Genomic DNA, 25,435 nt, shown 5'->3' with positions numbered 1-25,435 from the left:
ATATATATATATATATATATATATATATATATATATATATATATATATATATATATATATATATATATATATATATATATATATATATATATATATATATATATATATATATATATATATATATATATATATATATATATATATATATATATATATATATATATATATATATATATATATATATATATATATATATATATATATATATATATATATATATATATATATATATATATATATAAACTTTTCAAGATAGAAACAGAATCATTGCATATCAGGGATGTTGGCTTTGTTTTAAATTCCACGAAAAAATAGTTTATAGTCCATCTGTCTTACAAACATCTCAGTTCATCTGTTACTCTTCTCTTCTTTAGTCCAACGTCTTTACTACTTGACGCCATTATGGGTCTGGAAATTATCAGGATAGTGAAATACTCCCAAGTATGGGATATAATACGAACTACGCACGATGTAATGTTCTTTTGGTGGTTTTGTGTACATTAATGAAAAAATGTGTGATTTGCTCCGCGGGCCGCAGATTAACACCCGGTGGGCCGCATGCGGCCCGCGGGCCGCGGATTTACCACCCTTGCCCTAAGGTTATAATTTTTTGCAGTTAAACAAATTTACAACTTCATATAAAATTCGCACATTTTAATTTACAATATTCGGAGTGTGTCCAAATACTTGTTCACAAATCTAGACATCTCCAATTGTAGGAGTGCTTATACATTAATTTAAATACTTGGACGTGAACAGATCAGGAGTCGGAATAATCGGCGGGTACGTGTGAGTAGCTGCATGAATGTGGAAGAGTCTAAAAATGACAGAAAAAACAAACTGGTGTTGCATTCTATTCTCTCTATCTACCCCTGTGGAAAGCAACGTGATAATTAGTTAGTCAATTTCAATGATCGTATATGAGTTTAGAATCGATTGCGACGCCAGAATATGTGATTTTTTTAAACATTTTAGTGTAAATTAGCTACTTAATTATTATTGAATTTCTGATATTTAATAATTGAGTTTTTTTTTTTTTAAACATTGTTTCTCTATTGTGCAACTTAATGCAACAGTTATAAATATGCATCTTTTCCCGTTAAACTATATCGCCACTCTCGAGATCTTGTTGATACATAGTCCTGAGTAATGTAAAGTAAGACCACGAAGCACCCATAATCTGAAAATAAGAAAAAGTTGTATAAAGAAATAGGGTTGTAACGTTGTGTCCTTAATAATATCTCATTTATTTTTTACGGAACATTATATACTACGTTAAAAGTAAAAAGTTTTTAAAAATACATTACAATCGGTATGTTCTGTATGTTATTTTAAATGAGTTTAAAAAATAAGGGTTATACTATAAAATAATGCATTAAATTCGCGACACTTTGAATTCCACCAAAAAGTAAGATTAAAATGAATTACTCCTGATTTTTAAAGCAAATAATAAATCACCCTTGAATTTCTGATATGAATTTTATTATTGTACACATATACATAGGTGCGCCACATAGAATAGCGTTTCATAAGTAGGAAAATTGTATTTGTACTCCCTCAAAATACGTCCTACTACTTTTATCAGTAATTTTTAAACAAAAATACGTTTCTTAATGATTTCAATTTAAATTTAACATAATTTTTATCTTCGTACGTTTAATTTCGAATGCTTTATAATTTTACACTCCCAGATAATACTGTTTTTATCAACTCAGTTTAGTCATTGTTAAATACATATAAGTTCTAGGTAAGATCGTTTATACCTAGTACATAAGTTAATTCATAACCTATCTAAACTCGTAAGTACAATGTTATACCTAAGTAACTTCATTGCTTACTTAGTATGGCTAGCATAGCTTGTATAAATTCTTCCCCTTAACGAGATGGCGAGTGTTTTTATCTAGAAATTTTAGTAGCTATAAACATAAAGAGTAAACCAGTAAACAAATAACGAAAAGGCTATAACTATAATAAAATTGGAGCCTTAGTAGAAACATGATAAAAGGTGTTGCATAAACTGTAGCAAGATTTCAGAGTCACATCGACATTAGGTAATTTCAAAAAATATATCGTCAAATGTATAAAAGATATTGTTAAATTATTTTTTTATAAGACTGTTAAATTTAAATAAAAGAACATTTAAAGAAATAAAATAGAAAGGGGCCGAATTAAAACCCTAAGTAAAACCAGTTATTGAATTAAGTAACATTAAGTATTTTCTTTATACCGATGAAAATGTAGCCATATTTATATCGCTGAAGCCCATTGCTGATATTGTCATTGGACGTTTGGTTCTCACTTGAATCATTTGAATTGCGTTTACGAGAGCTTTTCTATCCTCATCAGATTCCACTACCGTCCAGTTGCTGTAAAATGCCATTGCTGCCACATTTTCACTCTGAAAATACAATAAAACACATTTTCACTCTGAAAATACAAAAAAAAATACAATTTCACTCTGGAAATACAATAAAACACAATTTCATTCTCAAAATACAATAAAACACATTTTACTCTGAAAAAACAATTAAACACTTTTTACTCTGAAAATACAACAAAACACATTTTCACTCTGAAAATACAATAACACAAAATGATACCTTCAAAATAAAACTATTGCTAAGATCGTCAACACAAAAAACCACCTCCTAGCAAATCATAATCGACACACTTTTTCAGATCACTTAAGTTGTAAAACCGGTTTCAATTATCCACAAAGTCATTTAAAAGAAACTAAATGCAAATGAGCTATTCATGAATGGATAATAGAGTTGAGTAGATTTGAAATAGACTGCATCATATCGTATTTGATTGCAAGTCCTGAGCAATTTTCTTCCATTTAGCTTTATAAATAAGTATTGTAAAATGTGCTCTCGGTACGAGAAAACTACGCGAGGGTACGTTATTGTTATTTGTTATTATGTGTATGATGAAATATAAATAATTAATAAAGCAAAAGGCATGGGTCTAAGAGGGCTTGGTAAATCTTTGTACTTTGAATTTGAAAAATGCTGTCACTGTTGGCCACAATCATTTTAAAGTGGTAATTATTGTGTTGGTCAGTTTATGGAAGCGTGATAATTTAAAAAATAATGCTAAATATATAGGTAATTTTAAATCCATATTTGTATAAGCATATAACAGTATCATAAATCATGATGAATACCTCATCAAGCAGCTTGTCTCCATACCAGCACATCATCAAAATTTGAATTATAGCCGATGACAGAAAGATAGAATTTTTTATGGCCACGCCAAATGTTGCAATCTGAAAATCGAATACATCTATACACTCCTATACATATTTAACTATACGTCTGTTTGGTAAATAAAAATTTCAATATTCATTTGTTTTTGTTTGTTTACGAGGAAGAAACCATGGCTCTCTGAGGTAGACAGGAAAAATATTAATCTGGGCATAAGATTAAAAAAAAAATGGACGACAGAAAATTGGGCTAAAATACATCGATCCAAGGAAACTAATATTGAAATAAGTATATTAATCCAATTGTACTTATACAAAATAAATTCTTTTTCATGTTCTTAAATCTCCTTTATTTATTCACAAATTGGTTTGAAAGATGACACAACTTTGCATTTGTATACGCATGTAATAAAATACTAGGTGTAGATTCGTTATTCATTAATGAAATACTAGGTGTAGATTCGTTTTGTACATTTTTATTAAATTTTAATAAATAATAAATAAGCAATCTCACCGTTAATGAAAATAGTAGAACACATATGATAAGTGAACTCATTACGAGGCTGGCCAGTAAAATTATACCGAATACAGATTCAACCTCACTTCTGATGCTGAAAAACAATTAATTCAATTTATATAGATATACATATTGCTCACTCCTTTCAACAACGTCATATATAAAAAAAAAACTTTTTAGGAGATCGTTTTTAAAGTTTAAAAATAAAATAAAATGTATTAAAATTAAACTTCAAGCCACTTATTGAACTTTTTACTGCGCAACAGATCTTTTTAGGTAAAACTTGAATGTTTTTTCTCCATTTGAAAAATATTTAGTGTAATAAAAAAAATAATTAAACAATACCTTTTTTTCAAAATGCAAAAACAATACTTTCTGCCCTGTAGCGGGTAAATATTAAGTGAAAAATAAGCATCTTTTGCTGGGATATAGTACATTTTCTGGGCATTCCGAAAACATGCACAACTGAAAATTGATGATTTTTGATAGGTATATGACGTTGTTGAAAGGAGTGAGCGATATGTAACTTCATCATACTGTGTATACCCAATCATAACTAGGAATAGGTTATAAAACTCTTAAAATTTGAGCCTGAAGTGAAAACTTGTTAAAAGGTGTTGCATAAGCCCGTGCTAGATTTCAGAGTGAGTATGTTTATTTATATAAATATATTCAATCTTACCGGAAAAGTTTGTTGTGATAATCGATGACATGTTTTATCTTTTCTCTTGACGTTAATTTTCGTTCGTGATCTCCGACCATTTCAGTTTGGTTTTCTGTGATATTGTCGATATCCCGACATAAAAGCTGAAGTTGCATGCTGACTTGAGCTATTATCATACTGAAGAAACAGTCAAAGCTCGCAAATCCACCCGTTGTAAAGAGACCTTCAAATAGTCAAAAGGGTTACATGTCAAAATATTATTAGACTCCGACAGTTTACATATTGGAGTTATTCTCAATGACAATGTTAATGTAAGTTTGTTTAAAATGCTAAATCTCCTAAAGTAATTTACCGATTGCTTAAAAAATCGGTAAATTACTTTACACGATGTTGCATCCGTGTACCAGCAAGTTTTTTCCTTTTCGCAGGGCCATCACAATACGCACATACAAAACATAACAGTTGCTTAACATCCTTAAAACTCATGGCAGACAGCATGCTTTTTGACAATTGCTGTCACTTACTATTTGCAATGTTTTTAATTGTATTTTTTGTGTCAGAACTATTTTTTTTAAATTGATTCACATTTATTGTGAAATCAAATATATTAAAAATTTCACACTACTTTTGATTTATTTTTCATTTAATTAAACCAATTTTGAGAGCGCGCCTTGGCTGCTGCTCGCCTATGCTATGAAATGATATTCCGCCAGGGATTAAATCACAGATTTTTATCATGCAGTATTATCGTTGGCCCTCAAGGCAATATTTGACTAAAATACAGCTGTTTGATTGTTAAAATCAATTCTTAATAACTACTAATGATACAAAGACAAAAATTGATAAAAAAAAAACAATATAGTATAAAAAGTAAATAAATAAAAAAAATTACCTCCGTGAATTTGTAAAATATATATAGCTACATATTTCCATGAAAATATCGACCAATCGAATGGATACCAAAGAAAATACGGTAGCGACAAGTCAGTGTGTCCATGTTTTTGATATGCGATGAACATGAGTATCATTGGGAACACATTATAACTCATCGAAATCCCATTTGTTAGAATGGTGTATACAAAGACCATCTTCGTGGTCGGTCCCATGGATGTGTCCAAGATTTTATTTATTTCCTCATCCTCATTGTCCGGCCACATTTCCCTTAGATTCTGCACCAGTTCGGCCAAAGCCTTTCTGTTTATGATCAGAAGTGTCAATTTGACGAGAGTAAGAGTGGACTCTATGCAACACGGCAGGAGTTCGGCAACCTTCAAATACCTCTCCGGATGGTTTGTGAGAAATATTTGCGTGACGTAAACGAATTCTCCAAACACCAAGTATGACAAATTGATGAAACCCGCCACGTACATTATCTTCTGGATCAACTGTCTCCTCAACGAATGAGAGCTCTTTTTTAAATATATTTGGCTCAAACCGATAAAATTGAAACCGAACTCAATAACGTGTAGCGTAAAGTCAAATGTCATTCCAGGCATTTTGAATTTTTTTTTTTTTCACAATGATCAAATGTACCGGACGTAAAATTATGTATGTACTCTAAAATTTGATACGAGCTAATTTATAATAATTTTCATGCTCATCTCACTAAATATATTATGAAAACGATTCATTAACACAAAATTCAGAAGGTTTAGATGGCATGACTTAGCTGAACTCTATCGCTTTATGCTACATTTCCAAGTCATCATCAAACTTTTTAAGAAAAATATTTTTTTTAATCGAATAAATCATAACTATTTGTAATAATGATATTTTTAAGGAATTTTAATAATGCTTTTAGTTCCTGAAGTTGTAGGAATAGCTTAAGCTTTAGTTTTTCACGTTTCCATTGGCAAACTAAACGTTAGTAAGATTTTTTATGCCTTGTGTCATTTATTTTATAGTGATATTGAAACAAACTTTGGTGTGAATTAATAATAATTCATTCCATATTTAAACATTCAACCCCTCAGGGAGTCCTCCAAAGGGGATTTAAAATGTACGAGTGATAGGATGCACCAAAAGTTTCAGCTCAAAGCTGTTTGGATGGTAAAATAAAATAAAGGCCATTATTAAGTGTTATCATGAATTCATTATTATGTGAAACGTCAATAAGAAGAAGAATCTAAGGACCTACTTGTTGTCCAGTGAAAAGTGGAAGACGCTAGATCACGTGGTCGTTTCTACATGCATTGGATGGACTTAGCCAGAAGTCGGCAGGAGCGGCTCGCGAGCCGCATGTGTTTGCAGCTCTTCGTCCTCTATCTGCGAAAACAGTGCAAGCCAGAATTTCCAAAATGCCTTCGAATGTAACAGAGCAGCGAGTCGAAGATATTAAACTAGTTTCCGTAATATCAATTGCAACTGACCGTGAGATACGAACTTCTTTTCCTTAAAAATTCAACTCTACATAAGTATTTGTATATGACGTATGTGCGGCTCTCTGGTTCCCTTGTTATCCTGTTTCCATGACAATTTGGCTTTTCTCACTTGACAAACTGCCGATCCCTGGACTAGGTGAGGTAATCGATTTTATTCTACATAAAACAAATGTTAATCAGAATTAAACAAATGTTAATAAAAAATATAGACACGTACTGTAAATTTCGCATTTCTCAAGTATGTAGTTTTTTTACTCATTTCTTCGACCTGCGAAGTGGTGTACATACTTTTGATACATCGATTTCAATATGACAGCAATAGATCGGAGCGGTCACATGTCTGTTCACGATCGTTTTAATAAAAATAGATTTAGATAATATATTGGATATTTTTTTTGTTTTTTTAGAATATATGCAGAAAGATTTTTTTAAATAATATTTTTAACTCTTTACTAACCTCTCAATAACACATTTCTTTCTTTTGAAAACCGCGTAATTATTTCGAAGAAAAACTTATTTTGTTAAACAGTGCAAAAACGGTGTTTAAAAAAAATCAGTTCTGTAAAATGAATGCTTTGTATTCGTAACTATTATATGTGTGTCAATTCACTATGTCCTGTCATTTTCAATATAAGTAAAAAATAACAATAATGATGAATAACAGAGGCAGACCAAGGAAAACTTGGCACAATCAGGTATGTCAAATACTTGAAAGTGGCCGGGTCAGGAGTCAAAATAATCGGCGGGTGTGTATGAGGAGATGCATGAATGTGGAAGAGGCGAAGAATGTTTGCAAAGACAGGTTGGAACGGCGTTCTATCTCTCTGCCTACCCCATCGGAGAAGCGCCGTGATGGTTAGTTTGTTTTCTAGTTATAATGATCAGTATTATTTTTTGACGATATGTCAGGACCAGCATGCGGGATTCCTGAGGCAAGCAAAGAGAAGCAGAGGAAACGAGTTCGTACAAGGATAGGGTCTGAGGTTTTTAGAGCGATGATTTTGAACTTGGGAACGGGAAGGACCTACTGAGGACGAGGAGAGCTGACGCCAACAGTCTGCAAAGATGAAAAGTTGGGATGGAACCAGGAAGAAGAAGACGCTTATTTTGGGATAGGTATATTATTACTATGGAGATTTTTTAATAACCATAAATTTGATAAATAATAAGTAAAAATAATCACTAGTTAAGAAGCTTTGAAAGAAGTTTTTTGGCTTAATAGATCTCGGTTTTGGTTTATTTTCCTTTTATTTATTCCCTTCGCTTTATTATACTAACAATTTTCAATGTATAATTTACTGTTGAGCACCTTTTTATTGATTATCACAAAACTACGTTCGGCGGACAAGTGTTGTTTCTCTAATAAATTATTCAACTAAAACAATGTCAAACAAACATTTTAAACTTCTAAACTTTAAATATATTTTTTTAAAGCGTGACCTAAGTATACTGGAAACAAAGAAGGTCATACATACGTTATTTCTTTACATCTTCAAGCCAGTATGGAAGGAAGAAAATACGCTGCTAATGATGGGAAACGAAAGTCGAATAAAATTCTATTCGCTGGACTATAGCTGCCAATGTCGGTCGAAAAATTGTGGTTCTACATAAATGTTTATTTTTAAATGAAACGTTCAGTTATTAGTAAAATATGTGCTAAAGTTAAATTTTTTATTTGTTAGTGTACTAATTTTCCCTTTAGAGCTAGCTACATGGAGGAGAATCGTGGAATATAAAAGACCGTGTAAGTTGAAGAATCTATGCTTCCGAGATTTGGTGTTGGTAACGGACATTTGTTCCGAATTACCTGGACCGCGAATAGGATTCGACAAATGAAATCCTATATCTGTTTGAGACGAGTGCTTTAGTTTTTTGTACACATTGCTAGAAGAAACGATAAAGGTCTTGAAAAATTGATGGTCATGGGTGACGTCAAAGGTAGTGGAAGAAGAGGAATATCTCGCACTAGATGGACTGATCAAATTAAGGCTGCCACAAGTTTATCAGTAGTTAGAGCGATGCAGCTGCCAGTGTGTCGGGAGAGGTGGCAGACAACTACACATATAATATATGTATGTAAGTTTCGAGGACAAGGATTGAGAATAATCACAACGAAGAAAAAAGTTATCACTAAAGCCAAAAAGCCAAATTATGACTTCCATCTTCTTTTAAGTAAAAAAAACAAACAAAATGGTTCGTTTCGAGTTGAGACACCAAAATAGACATTCTTCAAACTGGCTTGTGACACATTGTTTACGTTCTGAAGACGTTTGATGTAGCCAAAGTAGCGATTATCAGAATATAATAAAAAAAACCTATACTAAGGACATAACACGGTATTTGGCGACGCTATACGTAATCCACAAGACTTTTCAGGAGTGATGAGTAATTGTCAATAAAATATAGATTATAAAAAATAAAATAAAAAACACTTGTATAACACCACTTAATCAGTTTTATTTCATTACACACGACTAGTTTCGAAAACTTACAGACGTTTTCATCTACAGGTGAAAAGAAAGACTAATGTTTTATATTTTGTATATAAAAAGCATTGATAACATTGTGGTATGGTAATAAAACACTCCTTGTCATTCATTGTTTACTTTGAGTAATACCACTTTTTTGAACACCTATTCGTGACTACCGGGGCACCGTAAATGCCCTGACTTCCATATTCTTCTTCATCTTTGATAAGATGTCAAAAATAACGTGAAAATAACGTCAAAAATAATATGAAAAATAACTCCTATAATTGGAGATAATCCAGATTTGTGAACAAGTATTTGGACACACTCAAAATGTTGTAAATAAAAATTCTTTTTATCTCATTTCTTTATCTTCTAATTACATTTTCACGTAGATGAAAAAGAAGAACTATATTAAAACTAATTTCAATTTTTATCATCCTACCGCCTGGGCAAGTAGGTGGGAACTAAATACATTCAGGTTTTTTGTTTTGTTTTTATTGCATGTTGAATAATTTAATCTTACTTTCACTCATAATGACAAGTTGTGTTTTATAACTTGTTACATCTTTATGACCTTAAAACAAGGCGGGTAATTACATTTACATAATAAGTTACATGTGAATGTACCAAAAACGTATTTAATGTGAGTACTCTTGAGAATTTCTTTCGTCCGCCTCCGTAGTGTAATGGTCAGCACGCTGGGCTACCGTTCTGGAGGTCCCGGGTTCGATTCCCAAGGGGGGTAAAATAAATACAAGTGATTTTTTCACTGTAATATTTATTCAATATTACCTTGGACTGGTACCTGAAGCGGAAGGCTGATCACCTTTCCTTCATGTGTAAACGATCAAGATAACACTGCGTTTATATGACGCAGTGCCCTATGCACCATTGGGTGCGGATAAGGGTTTGTATTTTTACTATTTATTACTCTTGAGAATAGGAATCCTACTAGAATTTGTTGTTACAAGATTAAGTTTATTCATATTTGAAGTGAAACATCTAAAGCGGCGATTCGATAAACGATAATTGGTAAATAATTTTCAGTGAAATTTCAAGGACGCGTCACGTTTTTTAGGCGCATTTTGTCACACGAGAGATAAAAAAGATAGAACGTATAGAGAAGAAGAGAGGAATAAAAAATGCGCCTCCGTAGTATAATGGTAAGCACGCTCGGCTACTGCTCTGGAGGTCCCAGGTTCGATTCCTAGGAGAGGTCAAATAAATAAAAGTGATTTTTTCACTCTTATATTTACCCTGGACTGGTACCTGAATCGGAAAGCTGATCACCTTTCCTTCATATGTTAACGATCAAGAAAACACTTCGTTTATATGATGCAGTGCCCTATGCACCATTGGGGTGCGGATAAGGCTGAGATGAACAGCTGAGATACTACGCGTTGTGTAAGTAATATTAACATTGTGTTTTTTTTTCACTCGAAAATATCTATCGCGGATAACTTCCGACATTTAAATAATATGGTTTTCAATCGTGGGCATGGGTAGAATGGTGAATCATCTGTTTTAAAATTTTAGTAGAAATCTTGATATTTAAAGTCATCAGATATTTTTTTTAAATGTTTGTATTTTTGAAGTTGTCTTCAATCCACAGTTCACAATAAATCGGAAAATACTTTTCAAAAATTCAAACGTTTAATTTTTATTTTTTAATTTAAGTGTTTATTCAAGCCTATTATAAAAGGTCTTTGAACATCGGAACGACAAAGAAACGCGAAGACGAAATGTACAAAAAAATAAATCAATTAAAGATTTTATACGGGCGTGATTAAAAAAATCGTGAGAAAACTAAATTGTATAATATTTCTTTGCTTGTACACAGTAATTAGGAATCCATGTTTTTCTATTTATTTGATATTAAATATTAATATTATAGTCGAACCTGGACATAATTGAATCCTCTCTTAAAGGGACATGGCTTAAGGTCCCCCGCGGTAAAAAAAACGTGGATATAAGAGAGACTTTATAAGAGAAAAATGCCTTAGTCCTTTGTAAACCTTGTAAAATACAAGGTATACTTGTAAAATACTAAATTTTTATGTGTTTTTCTTAATAAAATACAACTCAGTAGACTCAAAAAATCTGTATTTGATTTAAAATTAATACATAAATTAAAATACAAGGGGTCAATTCTATACAAAAAGGCCAAACAATTATCAGACCTGCACTCCTCCGAATGCTAGACGATGTATAACGACTACTCTAGGCAATTGGAAACTGCTGAAATGCGAATGCTCAGATGGTCAGCTGGAATACCTCTTAAAGATTTGTCTTTATTTTGATTAAGAGTAGGTACACACATTCGTAAAAGCTTGAGTGTAACTGAATGGTAATATTTTTTTTTGCAATTTACAGCTTAAAGAATTTTAATAATTTTTCAGAATGGTTTTCATAAAAAAAGTGAAAATGTTTTTTACAATAATTTTATGGAAGACCATAGCTAGGCCATGTACTTCGCACGTCTACCGAGAGCCTTAACCAAGCTTTTTTTATAATGTATCATGTTCTCGCCGCCCAGGACGTTCTCGTCTGAACTTCGAGACATGGACATGACTTGGTATCTGATCTGAAGGGTTTTTGGACTTCATATACTCTACACTGGGAGCGGATATGGATAAGTAGTAATAGTAGTATAACCTTCATAATTATTTATTACAGAACGAACAGGGTGTTTATGTGTAATATTTATTAGTACAGAATGCGGAATAATTGAATACCGTGACGTCATAAGAGGTGACTTTCCGTATGCAAAGTGTGAATTTGAGTATATGGACATACTCATTTGCACATTATATTCATGAAGCGGAGAGTTTTGCATGTGACTTTACGACATTTTATACAATCTGTGAATCCGGAGTGAAATGTTCTGCTGAAAAATAAATTGGGTGTTGAGAATAAACTGGTATTACTTTGAAAGATCGTCAATTTTAACGACCGCAAATACTATGACAACCCATTTGCCTCTGGTCTTCGCTCAATAAAATTTAACGCCTCTGTTATAGATGCATATAATCCGAAAGCAGACATAATGTTCACGGTTTGACTCCCGACATAAATCTAAAACACTTAAATATTGACATAAAATCTCAGTTTAACCACAAAGAATCACAAATCTTAATTTAAATCCCTTAAAAAATAACTTAAAACGAAATCAAACTTTTATTGTCAACTATTAAAATAAATATTTAGAGTATTTTTTTATAAAATTAGGATAGCTGGAAAATCTAATGTTTACAAACAAGAGTTGTTTTTTATTATTGTTATAAAGACCTCCTTCAAAGCCTCAAAATAAAGATGAACTAAATGACTAACATATTTTATTTATTGTTACGGCATTAACTTTGTGGTAAGATATTGTTACGTTTTGGTCAAATAAATTATTTGTGGAAAAACATCGACATCAGGCAAAATAACTGTGTTTATATGTAAAATAATGTACTGGAAGCGGCAGCGAGATCATTCTAGCTATAGGTATACTGATCTCTCTAGTAAACCATAGTATCTCGCTATTTCTTCAATCATTCAATGACACACTTTTAGAATAAATATCTTCGACGAATTTAGGGCGTGCTGTGGTTTGATTTTGTAGGGAACGAGGAAATAAGGCTATAAGCTCAGAAACCTCTTCTTTTTTATAAAACTTACTCTTATTCGCTAGAGTACTTGTAACGTATCGATACACGCAGTATTAGTTTCATTTTTAACCACAATCAAAAAATAATCAGCCCTTCGCTTCAGGTACTAGTCCAAGGTAATATTAAATAAGTATTAGAGTGACAAACACCCTAACCACTGACAATTTAATATAGTATAATATCTAGCGGACAATTTAACAAAAAGATATGTGCATATATTATGATAAAAGCTAATTATAGAAATTATATAAAAAAATCAAAATAATATATCTCGCCTATATATATATAACATTTAGAGTAGTGAATAATAAATCTACAAAAAACAATTTACATCTCCAAATTATTACAACGAATGCCATAAATAAACTCCGAAGTATAATAGGTAGTATGGATACACCAGGCTTTTAGAATCATAGCTACAAAAAAGGCTATAATGATATTTTTTCAATATGGATGTTTACGTTACGCAAAAATAGTTTGGTAAGTCCGAACTCGTGAATACATTGAATGATCGGTAACCTTTAAGGAATATTTCAATACAATTCCCACAAAAGAATATTGTAACGCGAAGTGTAGGTAAGTGTTTAATTAGTATTCCGTCAAGCTAATAGACGGAGCAGAAATATGAGTATCATTATGTCGAATCTGCTCTAGTCATTGAAACCATTATTTGGTTCTATTTTTATATCGATCTGTAAGGTCAGATGCCAACTCGATCTAATATATACCAATATCCTTGAACGGAAATTAAGTGCTGTATATTTAATAAAATAGTTTGGTAAGTCCGAACTCGTGAATACATTGAATGATCGGTAACCTTTAAGGAATATTTCAATACAATTCCCACAAAAGAATATTGTAACGCGAAGTGTAGGTAAGTGTTTAATTAGTATTCCGTCAAGCTAATAGACGGAGCAGAAATATGAGTATCATTATGTCGAATCTGCTCTAGTCATTGAAACCATTATTTGGTTCTATTTTTATATCGATCTGTAAGGTCAGATGCCAACTCGATCTAATATATACCAATATCCTTGAACGGAAATTAAGTGCTGTATATTTAATAAAATAGTTTGGTAAGTCCGAACTCGTGAATACATTGAATGATCGGTAACCTTTAAGGAATATTTCAATACAATTCCCACAAAAGAATATTGTAACGCGAAGTGTAGGTAAGTGTTTAATTAGTATTCCGTCAAGCTAATAGACGGAGCAGAAATATGAGTATCATTATGTCGAATCTGCTCTAGTCATTGAAACCATTATTTGGTTCTATTTTTATATCGATCTGTAAGGTCAGATGCCAACTCGATCTAATATATACCAATATCCTTGAACGGAAATTAAGTGCTGTATATTTAATAAAATAGTTTGGTAAGTCCGAACTCGTGAATACATTGAATGATCGGTAACCTTTAAGGAATATTTCAATACAATTCCCACAAAAGAATATTGTAACGCGAAGTGTAGGTAAGTGTTTAATTAGTATTCCGTCAAGCTAATAGACGGAGCAGAAATATGAGTATCATTATGTCGAATCTGCTCTAGTCATTGAAACCATTATTTGGTTCTATTTTTATATCGATCTGTAAGGTCAGATGCCAACTCGATCTAATATATACCAATATCCTTGAACGGAAATTAAGTGCTGTATATTTGAGCTTTGCATTAGACTTACACTAAATTAAAGTTCATAGAAAAGTCATGTTCTGTATCGTAAATATCACTGATGTATTTATGTTGATTAGGTTTCTGGATGACTTATGCAGATTTTTCGTACCGACGTAAATAAATGTAATTAATCTTTTTTCTCCACCTTAAGATAGCGTTCGAATAGATGCCTCGGGTACATGCATTCTCAACCAAGTATAATTATTTTTATTCGGCCCAAAGAAATATCGCAAGACTACATTTAAATATAATTTAGAGTGGATATCTACTGTAGTCGCAAGTCGTGTCTTGATAAAATTGTAATTAAATAATTAAATTATAATTATAAGTGAATTGTTATAAATTTTGTGGTCTTGCGAATCAATTTTGTAATTTACGTACTAAAGATCTGGTAATGATTATTTTAACACACTTGATAATTTTATTCAATATTTTTCTTTCAAACATCCGAGGACAAATGATAACAATATTTTAGATTATGATTTCACCCCTTTGACATATTTGAGTGAGATATTTTAGTATCGCTAATTTATAGCTTTCGTTATCGACTGTTGTCCAGAATCATCTAAGGTCCCACTGCTAGTTACCCTTTAAAATATCTCCCACATAAATTATACTTTATGAGTGATTTTTGAATAGCCGTTTATCCTAAATCAATATTTACAAAAGTCGACTGATTTCTTTGAAAAGGTCATTAATTTTAATGTGATATTTAATGTCAAAAATAAATCCTTATCATTAAAACATATAAGTATTTATTTATTTTATGGTAGGTATTAATATACTACGATACATATTCCTGCTTCTGTTAAAATGCTTCTGTGCCAAGATATAACCAAATTAAAAGATATATATATATATATATATATATATATATATATATATATATATATATATATATATATATATATATATATATATATATATATATATATATATATATATATATATATATATATATATATATATATATATATATATATATGTATATATAAATATATATATATATATATATATATATATATATATATATATATATATATATATATATATATATATATATATATATATATATATATATATATATTATTTTTCTATGTAGGTAAAAAAGTCAAATTAATTACTCCCCTGTATCCATTCACTCTAAATGCATTAGTAACATTAGCAATATAAAGTATTAAAGGTCAAAATAAAATATACCGTTTTTTGCAATTAATGAAACGCGGAAACATGAAGCTAGATGAGCTCTGCTATTTTAAGTATATTATCTAATACTAGCTATACCCGATCATGCGTTGCTGTGGCTAGTCTGCTTATATGGAAAATAAAGAAAAAAGAGAGCACGCATTCCTAATATGTTTAATTTCATAATGCAATGAAAATATTAAAAATCTATGAAACAGCAATAAAATCGAAAACATTGAAGTGACTGTTAGCTGTCAAGAAGCACATTGGCCGCCATTAGCATTGTTTAATATTGTGGTTGTTTTTGTTGTTGTTGTTACGTTACATACGTTGCGTAACAACTGTTTTCCAAAAAACACCTCTCATAGGCGTTACACTAAAACACGCTCGTATTCAAGTGTTGTGTTAAAAATTGTCATCCGTTGAACGATACAACAATATACTCAAAACAAATTATTGCTCATGGTGGACAGCGTTCTACTTGACGGCTGCTAAAACGTTGCGTACCCACAAGCATTGTGAGGTAAAATATATTATAATTAAAATGTAACTTTGTTTTGAAGTCAATCTTTCAAATATAAATAACATTATAACATACATTAGATTTGTGATTTTTTTGCATGTAACCAGTCTGAGCCGCAGCAACGCGTAGCTGTGTACAGATAAATTATAAATAAGGACAGTTTCAGCGTTCTCGGTTTTGTAGCTCACATTATCATCAAGATCGCCTCGGGCATCACACTTTTGCGTGTCGAACTGAACTTTAGGAATTGACTCATTAGGACGCCATTTATCTTACTAGATTTATAATTAATTCGATTTATAGGTTTACAAATATGGTCGGTGATGATTTATTATTACATTTTATTGTCTCAATTGTTAGCCGTTTACAAACGCGCTTTTAGTACAAATAATAATAAACGTTTAGTATTTATATATAAAACATATATACGTCATATAAATATCTCTGATCTTTACACGTAAATTAATATCTCTCTACAAGGTTGTAAATCTTACACGATCATTCAGTGTTTGCGAAACACCAAATTATCATTCGCCGTGAAATCGGTAAAGATTAACTTCCATGAAATACCCTTTATGTAGAACATCAAACCATTAGTGATTTAATTAATTGATGTAAGTCAAACATTGATGCAAAGTCTACGCAATAGTCTTACTGAAAGGAGTTGTACCTTCAAGAGACGTATTAATGTACAATATACTACATATACATATGTGCATTACCTGGTTTGTCTTGAAGAAAGGATATTTCGGTAATGATAAACTTTCATTCACTTCTCATTTTTAAGAACAAAAAAAAAAATTCAAAGTCAAACATTGATGCAAAGTCTATGCACATTAAGTAGTCTTACAGAAATATCAATATGATGGTTCTGCAGTAATGTGATGAGACATCCATGCATATTGTAAGTGAGTGTGACGCTCTCAATCACAAAAGGAGTCTTACCTTCGAGAGACGTATTAATGTATGGTACATATATCGCAGTCATACAGGAGAAAGTGACCAAGTGCATTTTTAACAAAAACGTGTTCATTGACTTTTTGATATCTTACTAGCTTAATATTGCCCTGAAAAAAATCGCAAAGGATTTTAAACTTGAAAGTATAATATATTCACTTGTTAAAAATGACTAACTGCATTGATGTTTATTTTCTTGCATAAGCATAAATGACTTAAATGGCCCTCCTGAACATTTTACGTTTTGTTAGTTGGTCACTTTCTCCTGTACGACTACGATATGTGTAATACCTATGTCCTGAAAATGGGATATTTCGGTAATGATAAACTTTCATTAAACATCCTTATCATAGAAAAACAAAATAAATGTAAGGAGTCGTACTTTCAGGATACGTATTAATGTATATGTACAAGCATAATAATACAGGATATACTCGTATATGAACACTTTGTTCTTAACTTAAAATCTTGACACGTTGGTGAAAATGCTGAATTATATTTAACATTTGATGTCAACATAAGTAAAAAAAACTAAACATAAAATAAATATGATCCCGAAATTTTCTTGTCATATATTTTTACCCATTTTATATTGTTTAGGGTTGGGATTAATAATTTCATTCGAACCCATATCCGCACCCCAATGGTGCATAGGGTACTGCATCATATAAACGCAGTGTTATCTTGATCGTTAACACACGAAGGAAAGGTGATCAGCCCTCCGCTTCAGGTACCAGTCCAGGGTAATCTTGAATAAATATTAGAGTGAAAAAAATACTTATATTTATTAGAACCCCCTATGGGAATCGAACCCGGGACCTCCAGAACGGTAGCCGAGCGTGTTAACCATTACACTAAGCGGACATTGGGATTAATAAAGTAAACTACGTATTTAACTACGTAGTGAAGAAACATAGAAAAGTTGAACTTTACTTAAGAGCTTTTCATTTCTAATGACTTTGGGAAGCTTGTAGGCGTGTAGCTACACAACGAAAAATATGAATTCGCCACGGATATTCCCGAACGAATTCAACAAAAGCGACCAACCGAAGAGAAGAGCCCGAGATTCGCCTGCATCGTTTGGTTCTAAAGGACGTGTAACTAGCTTCACATTTTAATTCAAAGTTTCATTAATTAATTAGATTAAATATAATAGTAAATATCAATAGTAATTGAAGTGTAAGAACTTATATAAATAAACGATCTGTAAGTAAGAATTCTTCAAATATCCTTTTCTGGCTTCCCGTTTTAATAACACACACACACAAGGTGACCAAAAGTTTACACCGTATTATCAGAGAGTTGAAGTTATTGAAAAAATAATGAATGAATATCGTTTTCTTAGCGAATAGAAAAAAAAAGTGTATTCGCTAAGAATATCAGCCCCAAGAATCGAAAAAATGTAGATAATTCTTTTAATATTTGGATAAACACATAGTATCATTGAAATATCGATTAGGGTTAAACTGTTTTTTTTGTTGGTAAAGTTAATTAAAGTGATCATTTCATCCAGACACTGACAAATCACATAATCCTTGTAAATCTCCAGACTTCCATATTACTATCACAATAACTTCATCGCCTCATTTAGAATAACAATAAAGAAAAAATCATTACAATGTTTAAAACTGAACACGAAATTGATATTTGAGAAGAATTATACGCGAATATTATTTACGAGACATATAAATTAGTCTTAATCAACAGTTGATTAAAAACCTTAGATCAATTAAAACAATTTTTATTAAATCGAATAATTTTATCGTTATGCATTACGTATTTTTATTAACTTTTAGACGTCATCTAAGAAAATTAAATACTAAAATTGCAATATACTCAAGATAACTCGCCACAGACGAGGAAATTTATGAGAAGACAATATTGAAATCTGGGCAATAACAGGGATTACGACCTGTCATCAGCCGCCTTAAATAATCACAGCAAAGTTTACCATGCTTGGACATGCACACTACACATGAGTAGGTATAAAGCGATACCTGGATATTTATGTGTGCTAATATCTTGTCCGCCTCCATAGTGTAGTGGTTAGCGCGCTAAGCTACCATGCTGGAGGTCCCGGGTTCGATTCCCAAGAGGATCGAAATAAATATTAGTGATTTTTCAGTCTTATATTTATTTAATAAGACCCTGGACTGGTACCTGAAGCGGAAGGCTGATCACCTTTCCTTCGTGTATTTAACGATCAAGATAACACTGCTTCTATACGATGCAGTGCCCTATGCACCATTGGGGTGCGGATAAGGGTTAGAATAAGAATATCTTTTATTGCATATTACTGAAAGTATTTTTCTTTTTTTTTACCAGTAGGTATATTTGAATCTTTGTACACACAAATAGTGGATTTAATCCTCATTCAATACATTTCAGATGTCTCAACTGTTGAGATATAGCGCTCACTCCTTTCAAGAACGTCATAAATAAAAAAACTTGATTTTTCAGGAGAGCGTTTTTAAAGTTTAAAAATATAACACAATGTATTAAAAATAAATGTCAAGCCACTTATTGAACTTTTTACTGTGCAACACATCTTTTTAGGTAAAACCTGAAGGTTTTTTCTCTTTTTGAAAAATATTTAATATATTTTAAAAAAATAATGAAACATTACCTTTTCTTCAAAATGCAAAAACAACACTTTCTGCCCTGTAGCGGGTAAATATTAAGTTAAAAATATACTTTTTTTGCTGAGATATAGTACATTTTCTGGGCATTCTGAAAACATCCACAACTGAAAATTGTCGATTTTTGATTTATGACGTTCTTGAAAGGAGTGAGCGATATACGAATATGGTATAATAGTGATGTGACTAATACTCGTAAGTAACTGTTTTTTTTTCGGCTACTGGATTAGGATAGTATTCGTTATTCTGGGTTTATATTTTTTCCCAGCTTTTCTTGTTGATGTCAAATATTCAAATGGGTACATATATCAGGAGAGAGAAATACGCAATATACGACCAAGTTCGTACACTGATTACCGTTATTAGCTTTTAATCAAGTAACGACTTTAAGAAATCGTCATTTAATTTCGTTTTTATTTCAATCACACATGTTTAATCAATAATAAAAATTTATGTTGGGTTATGTCCAGTTTCTTAGTAAAATGTTTTAATGTACCTAAAATTCTGTTGACACACCATAAATCTATTTTGGAAGATTATTTTTCAATCAATATGTCAGTAAAACAATAAAATATAGATAAAACAAGAATGTCAACTTCTCTGTGGTGTATCAAGGTTCAAGCAACCAAAAATTATCGTTGAGTGTCACCAATAGCCATAAACAGTCTATAATTTTACGAGATATTTTTTATTTTGGGTGAACTTCAATCTCGAGTTGATCCCTACAATAGAGGTCAAATTATCCGCCGGCGCCAAAATTTCGGTCTTCAAGATTATTGTATTATTATGAAATAAAGTGAATCCCGTTAATTAAAAAAATTATTTCCCATTTTTGTGGGTACAACAAGTTTTTTGATGCCTTTAGGATGTATCTAATCGCACCCTCTACGATGATGTCATAGTTTTAAATTAAATATCAAACTGAGAGAACGACATTCAAGATATTAAGATTTTAAGATTTGACAATACTTTCTGACATTTTTGACAAAGTATTGCCACATAAAAGTGTGCTAATTTCTGTGTTGTGGTAATCTAGACAATTTTTCAAAGAGCACAGTGTTATGTTGGAGTGCCATGTACTTCGTATTCAGTAATAGTGAACTTTTGAATTGCAGTAGTTTCGCACAGTGTACTACATGGCAAATTCTATTAAATGTCATACTTAACACATTTTTTTTTAATTGTAGCATTAAAAAGGCTTGTAATAAGCATTTTTCTCTTTTGTGACCTTTATCATAATAAGGGATGGAATGTTTGAAGGTCTCTAAACAGAATCCGAGTAGGTATATAAGAAGATCTAAAGATATTTATTTATTGATTTGGCGTTTTATTTGTTGAACTCCATTTTAATTTATGTATTAATTTTAAATCAAACACAGATTTTTTGAGTCTACTAAGTTGTATTTTATTAACAAAAACACATAAAAAATTATACTGTGACAATTGTTTCGCCTTATTAGGGTATTATCAAACGAATGTGAAGATCAAATGGACTACGGTCCTTATGTAGCTATACAATTCTAAGTGACAGTTTTAACACGTGCAGCAAAAATTTATGAGATACAACAGTAGCTTATGTGTTTTTGTTAATAAAATACAACTTAGTAGACTCAAAAAATCTGGTGTTTGATTTAAAATTAATACATAAAATAAAAAATAAAATAAAAAAAAACAGTCAGAAGAGATAGGGTTCTCCTACTTCCTGTCACTGAACAGTAAGTGTAAGGAAAGATGCAACTACCCTGTTTCTCACAAACAGCATCTCGATTTATATCCTGCTCGGAGGCTGTCCTTGCCAAAGAATAGACGCGATAAGAGAGGAAGAGACAAGAGAGGAAAAAGACGAACCTGTTAACTGAAAAATCTAAGGGTACCATATGTTTTGGGGACAGTGTACAGAGTACGTAAGTCCTGATAATTGAAAACGTAGGAGTAGGAGATGGCATACAGTGAAGAAGACATATAAGGCATAATATAGTTCTATGGTAAATTTAAAGATTTGGTGTTTGATTAGTGGAACTCGATTTTAATTTATGGTATAAATTAAATGTTAAAATCAAACACTGTTTATTTGAGTCTACTAAATTGTATTTTATTGCTAAAAACACATGAAAATATGTTTTTTGCCAATTGTTTCACCTTATTATGGCATTTTCAAACTAATGTCAGGATTAAGTGGACTGAGGGTCCGTATATGGCTATACAATTCTAAGTACTTAAGTCATAACATGTGTGGTACTAATTTATGGGAGAAAACAATGGTAGATTGTTAATAGTTAAAGCCAAAATGTATTTTATAATTATTTTTGTATCTTTACACAGGTAACTTAATCATAATTGGAATTCTCGTAAAATTTACGATTTGTGCCGCCATAATCTTAATCCAAAATAACAGGTGCAATTTTTAACGGCTGAACAGCGATTAAATACGCAGGTACATTTTACATACAATATTTATACATTCTTTTATTAAAAACGTATTTATGTGAATACTTTTTTTATAAAGTAAATGTAAAATAGGTAGATACAGTGGCCCACGCCTTCCCGTGCATTTAGTACGAGTTACAGGAATACCTCGTCGAATCCGGCTAATTTAGTTTGCAGACATCCTTGGCTGTTCCTAGTCAGTTACTCTTACCTAGAGAAATTATATTAAAAAATTATTACGTATATTATCACTATTTTCATACGCCAAGGATAGTTGATGAATTTTTTTAAGTATTATTGAATTCAGTGATCTGCCACCCTTGCAAATCGATAAATCATGGGATTAGAAATGTGTTCTAAAAAAATTAATTTGAAGCGGAGCTAAGGACAATTGAAATGATTTTAAGGTTCTTTGAGGTGATTAGACAAGGCGAATGGGTTGGGTTGGTTGCGAAAGAATGGGAAAGTATATTTGTAAAATGTGAATAGGAGAACAGATCGCGGACGGCTAAGAAAGATTTCGCACAACCAAATTAGTCTGAACTTGAAATCTAGCCATGTCAAAACTGGAAGGAATATACACGTATGTCTTGATTTACAGGAAGCTAGAAAAATGTGTTAAGATAGACTAGCGTTGCGAACATACTCTGTGCCGGGATATAAAACGGGGATATAGATAACTAACTAACCATCACGCCGCTTCCCCGTAGGGATAGGCAGAGAGAATAGAACGCCACATCACTCTGTCTTTGCAAACATTCTTCGCCTCTTCCACGTTTATGCATTTCATACAAACCCGCCTATTGTTACGACTCCTAACCTGACCACTTTAGAGTATTTGGCATACCTGATCGTACCATGTTTTTCTCGGTCTTCCTCTGCTCCTTTTTCCAATTACATTCGCCTAATAAATTTGATTTACCGTTCTTTCCTCACTCATTCGTTCTATATTTCCAAACCATCTCAACACAACTTCATTTACAAAATCGTAAATCAATTAACATGTTATTTTTTGCAGAAGAGACCCACCAAGCCACCTTATGTGTCTTGTCGGTGGAGTTCTTGCATACGTTTTAATGGTAGATGATAGTATGAATAATAGTAAATTTTTGTCTTCTTTAGTGCGTACCTCTCAGGATTTGTACAGTCATTGTTATTATTATCTATCTCCATCTGCAATAACTACCCATTTCATGGAATCTCGGTTTAAATTCGTAAAACCTGCAAACCACCCGGACTGAAGTGGAACTTGACCGACCGATGTGGAATAAACGGGGTATTCCTGTAATATGAAATATGACTGTAGTATATTGTAATCCGGCATTCCGCTTTGCTCTTGAACTCTACGATGATATATTATGGGTCCATGGAGCACAGTAGCAGCGAAGGTATTCAAAGATAAAGGCACTAGTGATGCCGATTACCAACCATGGTAATCGAATAATCCAGTAAACATAATTACTATACATCATTAATTTAGATTATTTTATGCTATGATTTAAATATTGCTCTATTCATGTTTGTTGAGACATGAGATTGGTCAGTAACATAAATGAAAACTAACGATTTAATAATTTAAACATTTTAAATTGAGTTTTTATTTTGGGCTGGTGTTTTTTTTTTAATCCTGTGACAACAACTCACAGAATAAAAAAAAGTCGTGTAACATTAAAGTCTTTAATGATTAATTAGTAGTTTGCATTGGATTGACCTCAAAATTGTAGAATTTGGTTTAATGTTTTTCGGTATAATGGAGGACTTATTGCTATGAAGCAATACCTCCCAACCAACCAAAAACAGAATCGTGGTAAAGTTTGAAATTTATTCAGCCAGTTGAAATTCCTCTTTATGATTCTTCTTCAAACCCTTATCTACACCCCAATGATGCATAGGGCACTGCATCATATAAACGCAGTGTTATCTTGATCGTCAATACATGAGGGGAATGTGAGCAGTCCTCCGCTTAAGGTACCAGTCCAGGGTAATATCAAATAAATATTAGAGTGAAAAATCATTTATATTTATTTGACCCCCCCTGGAAATCGAACCCGGGACCTCCAGAACGGTAGCCAAGAGTGCTGATCATTGCACTACGGAGTCGGGCTTTGAAATTAGATGACAAATAATATGTAATTACTTATATATAAATGGAAAAAATTCGCAGAATGAATGAACAATGTATTATATATTCATGAAACTGTAAATTGGTACAGTTTCAACTGCACAATTTACAATTGAAACTGATCAATTTACAGTTTCACAACACAAGGATGACAAAGAAAGAAGGATCGGGTAAGGAGATATGGAGGAGAGGTTAAGAACCAAGGAAAAATGATATGATGGGCAATTAGGGTTTCAAAGATACATATCATAGCCATAGTTCATGCGTTTCTGAAAATTATCAGAGACGTAGCTTTTTTTCACATTAAGAAGAAATTCGATCCACAGTCGCCATTTTGATAGAAAAAGATAGTATACCTACATATGTATGTACATATATTGGTTCAACTGTCTGGCCGACCATGTGCGTCGTACTTTTGTCAATCATCTTACACACACTTCATTTAAACCGAATTCGTATAATCTATTATTTTTAAGTATTATTCTTTTTTTAGTATGAAACGATTATGAGACAATGATTCGATTATTGTTATAACCGGTTACCGAGCTTGATCAATGGACTAGTCGGTTTTTGAAGGCACCGGGGTGGGTACACCTACGAGGTATGCGCGGTTGTGACTCTAGATTGATGACTCGGGTTGTGTCTTATGCCTGCCACTGTCCTATGGCCCGCTGTAAGCTGAAGCCTTGTTAGAGCGCTTGCACTAATGGTCTCCAACGCCCTAATGGCTACTGTGCTGCTAATGGTGGCTTCCCTATACCTACAAGTAATACGTCGAATACAGGGTATTTAGAAATAGACTAAAATGTTTTCCAAAAAATAAATACAATGATTTATATATTTTTTTATTCGTCTACGTCCGTGTTTCGTTCGTTGGGATTTTGATATTTTTAGTACTTTTATTTATTACCCATAAACATACACACACACACACACACACACACATATATGTATATATATATATATATATATATATATATATATATATATATATATATATATATATATATATATATATAT

General features: G+C 31.8%; 1 protein-coding gene across 1 annotated transcript; it reads right to left on the bottom strand.

Annotated features, from left to right (window-relative positions):
• Window positions 1-1,099: 1,099 nt before the first annotated feature.
• LOC148311321 (odorant receptor 4-like) lies at window positions 1,100-5,882 on the bottom strand. The gene is made up of 6 exons (XM_088256823.1): window positions 5,432-5,882; window positions 4,405-4,609; window positions 3,720-3,816; window positions 3,167-3,268; window positions 2,228-2,398; window positions 1,100-1,180 (listed from the first exon to the last, which is right to left on the bottom strand). Exons 1-6 carry the CDS (start codon window positions 5,880-5,882, stop codon window positions 1,100-1,102), a joined length of 1,107 nt encoding a protein of 368 aa, XP_088112949.1.
• Between the last annotated feature and the right edge of the window lie 19,553 nt (window positions 5,883-25,435).

Source organism: Brachycentrus maculatus, unplaced genomic scaffold (genome assembly GCF_059751285.1).
Source record: "Brachycentrus maculatus isolate JH-2025_06_01 unplaced genomic scaffold, ASM5975128v1 h1tg000068l, whole genome shotgun sequence".
NCBI lineage: Eukaryota > Metazoa > Arthropoda > Insecta > Trichoptera > Brachycentridae > Brachycentrus > Brachycentrus maculatus.
Note: the sequence above shows the minus strand (reverse complement) of the source record. Positions and strands in the feature narration are given on the sequence as shown.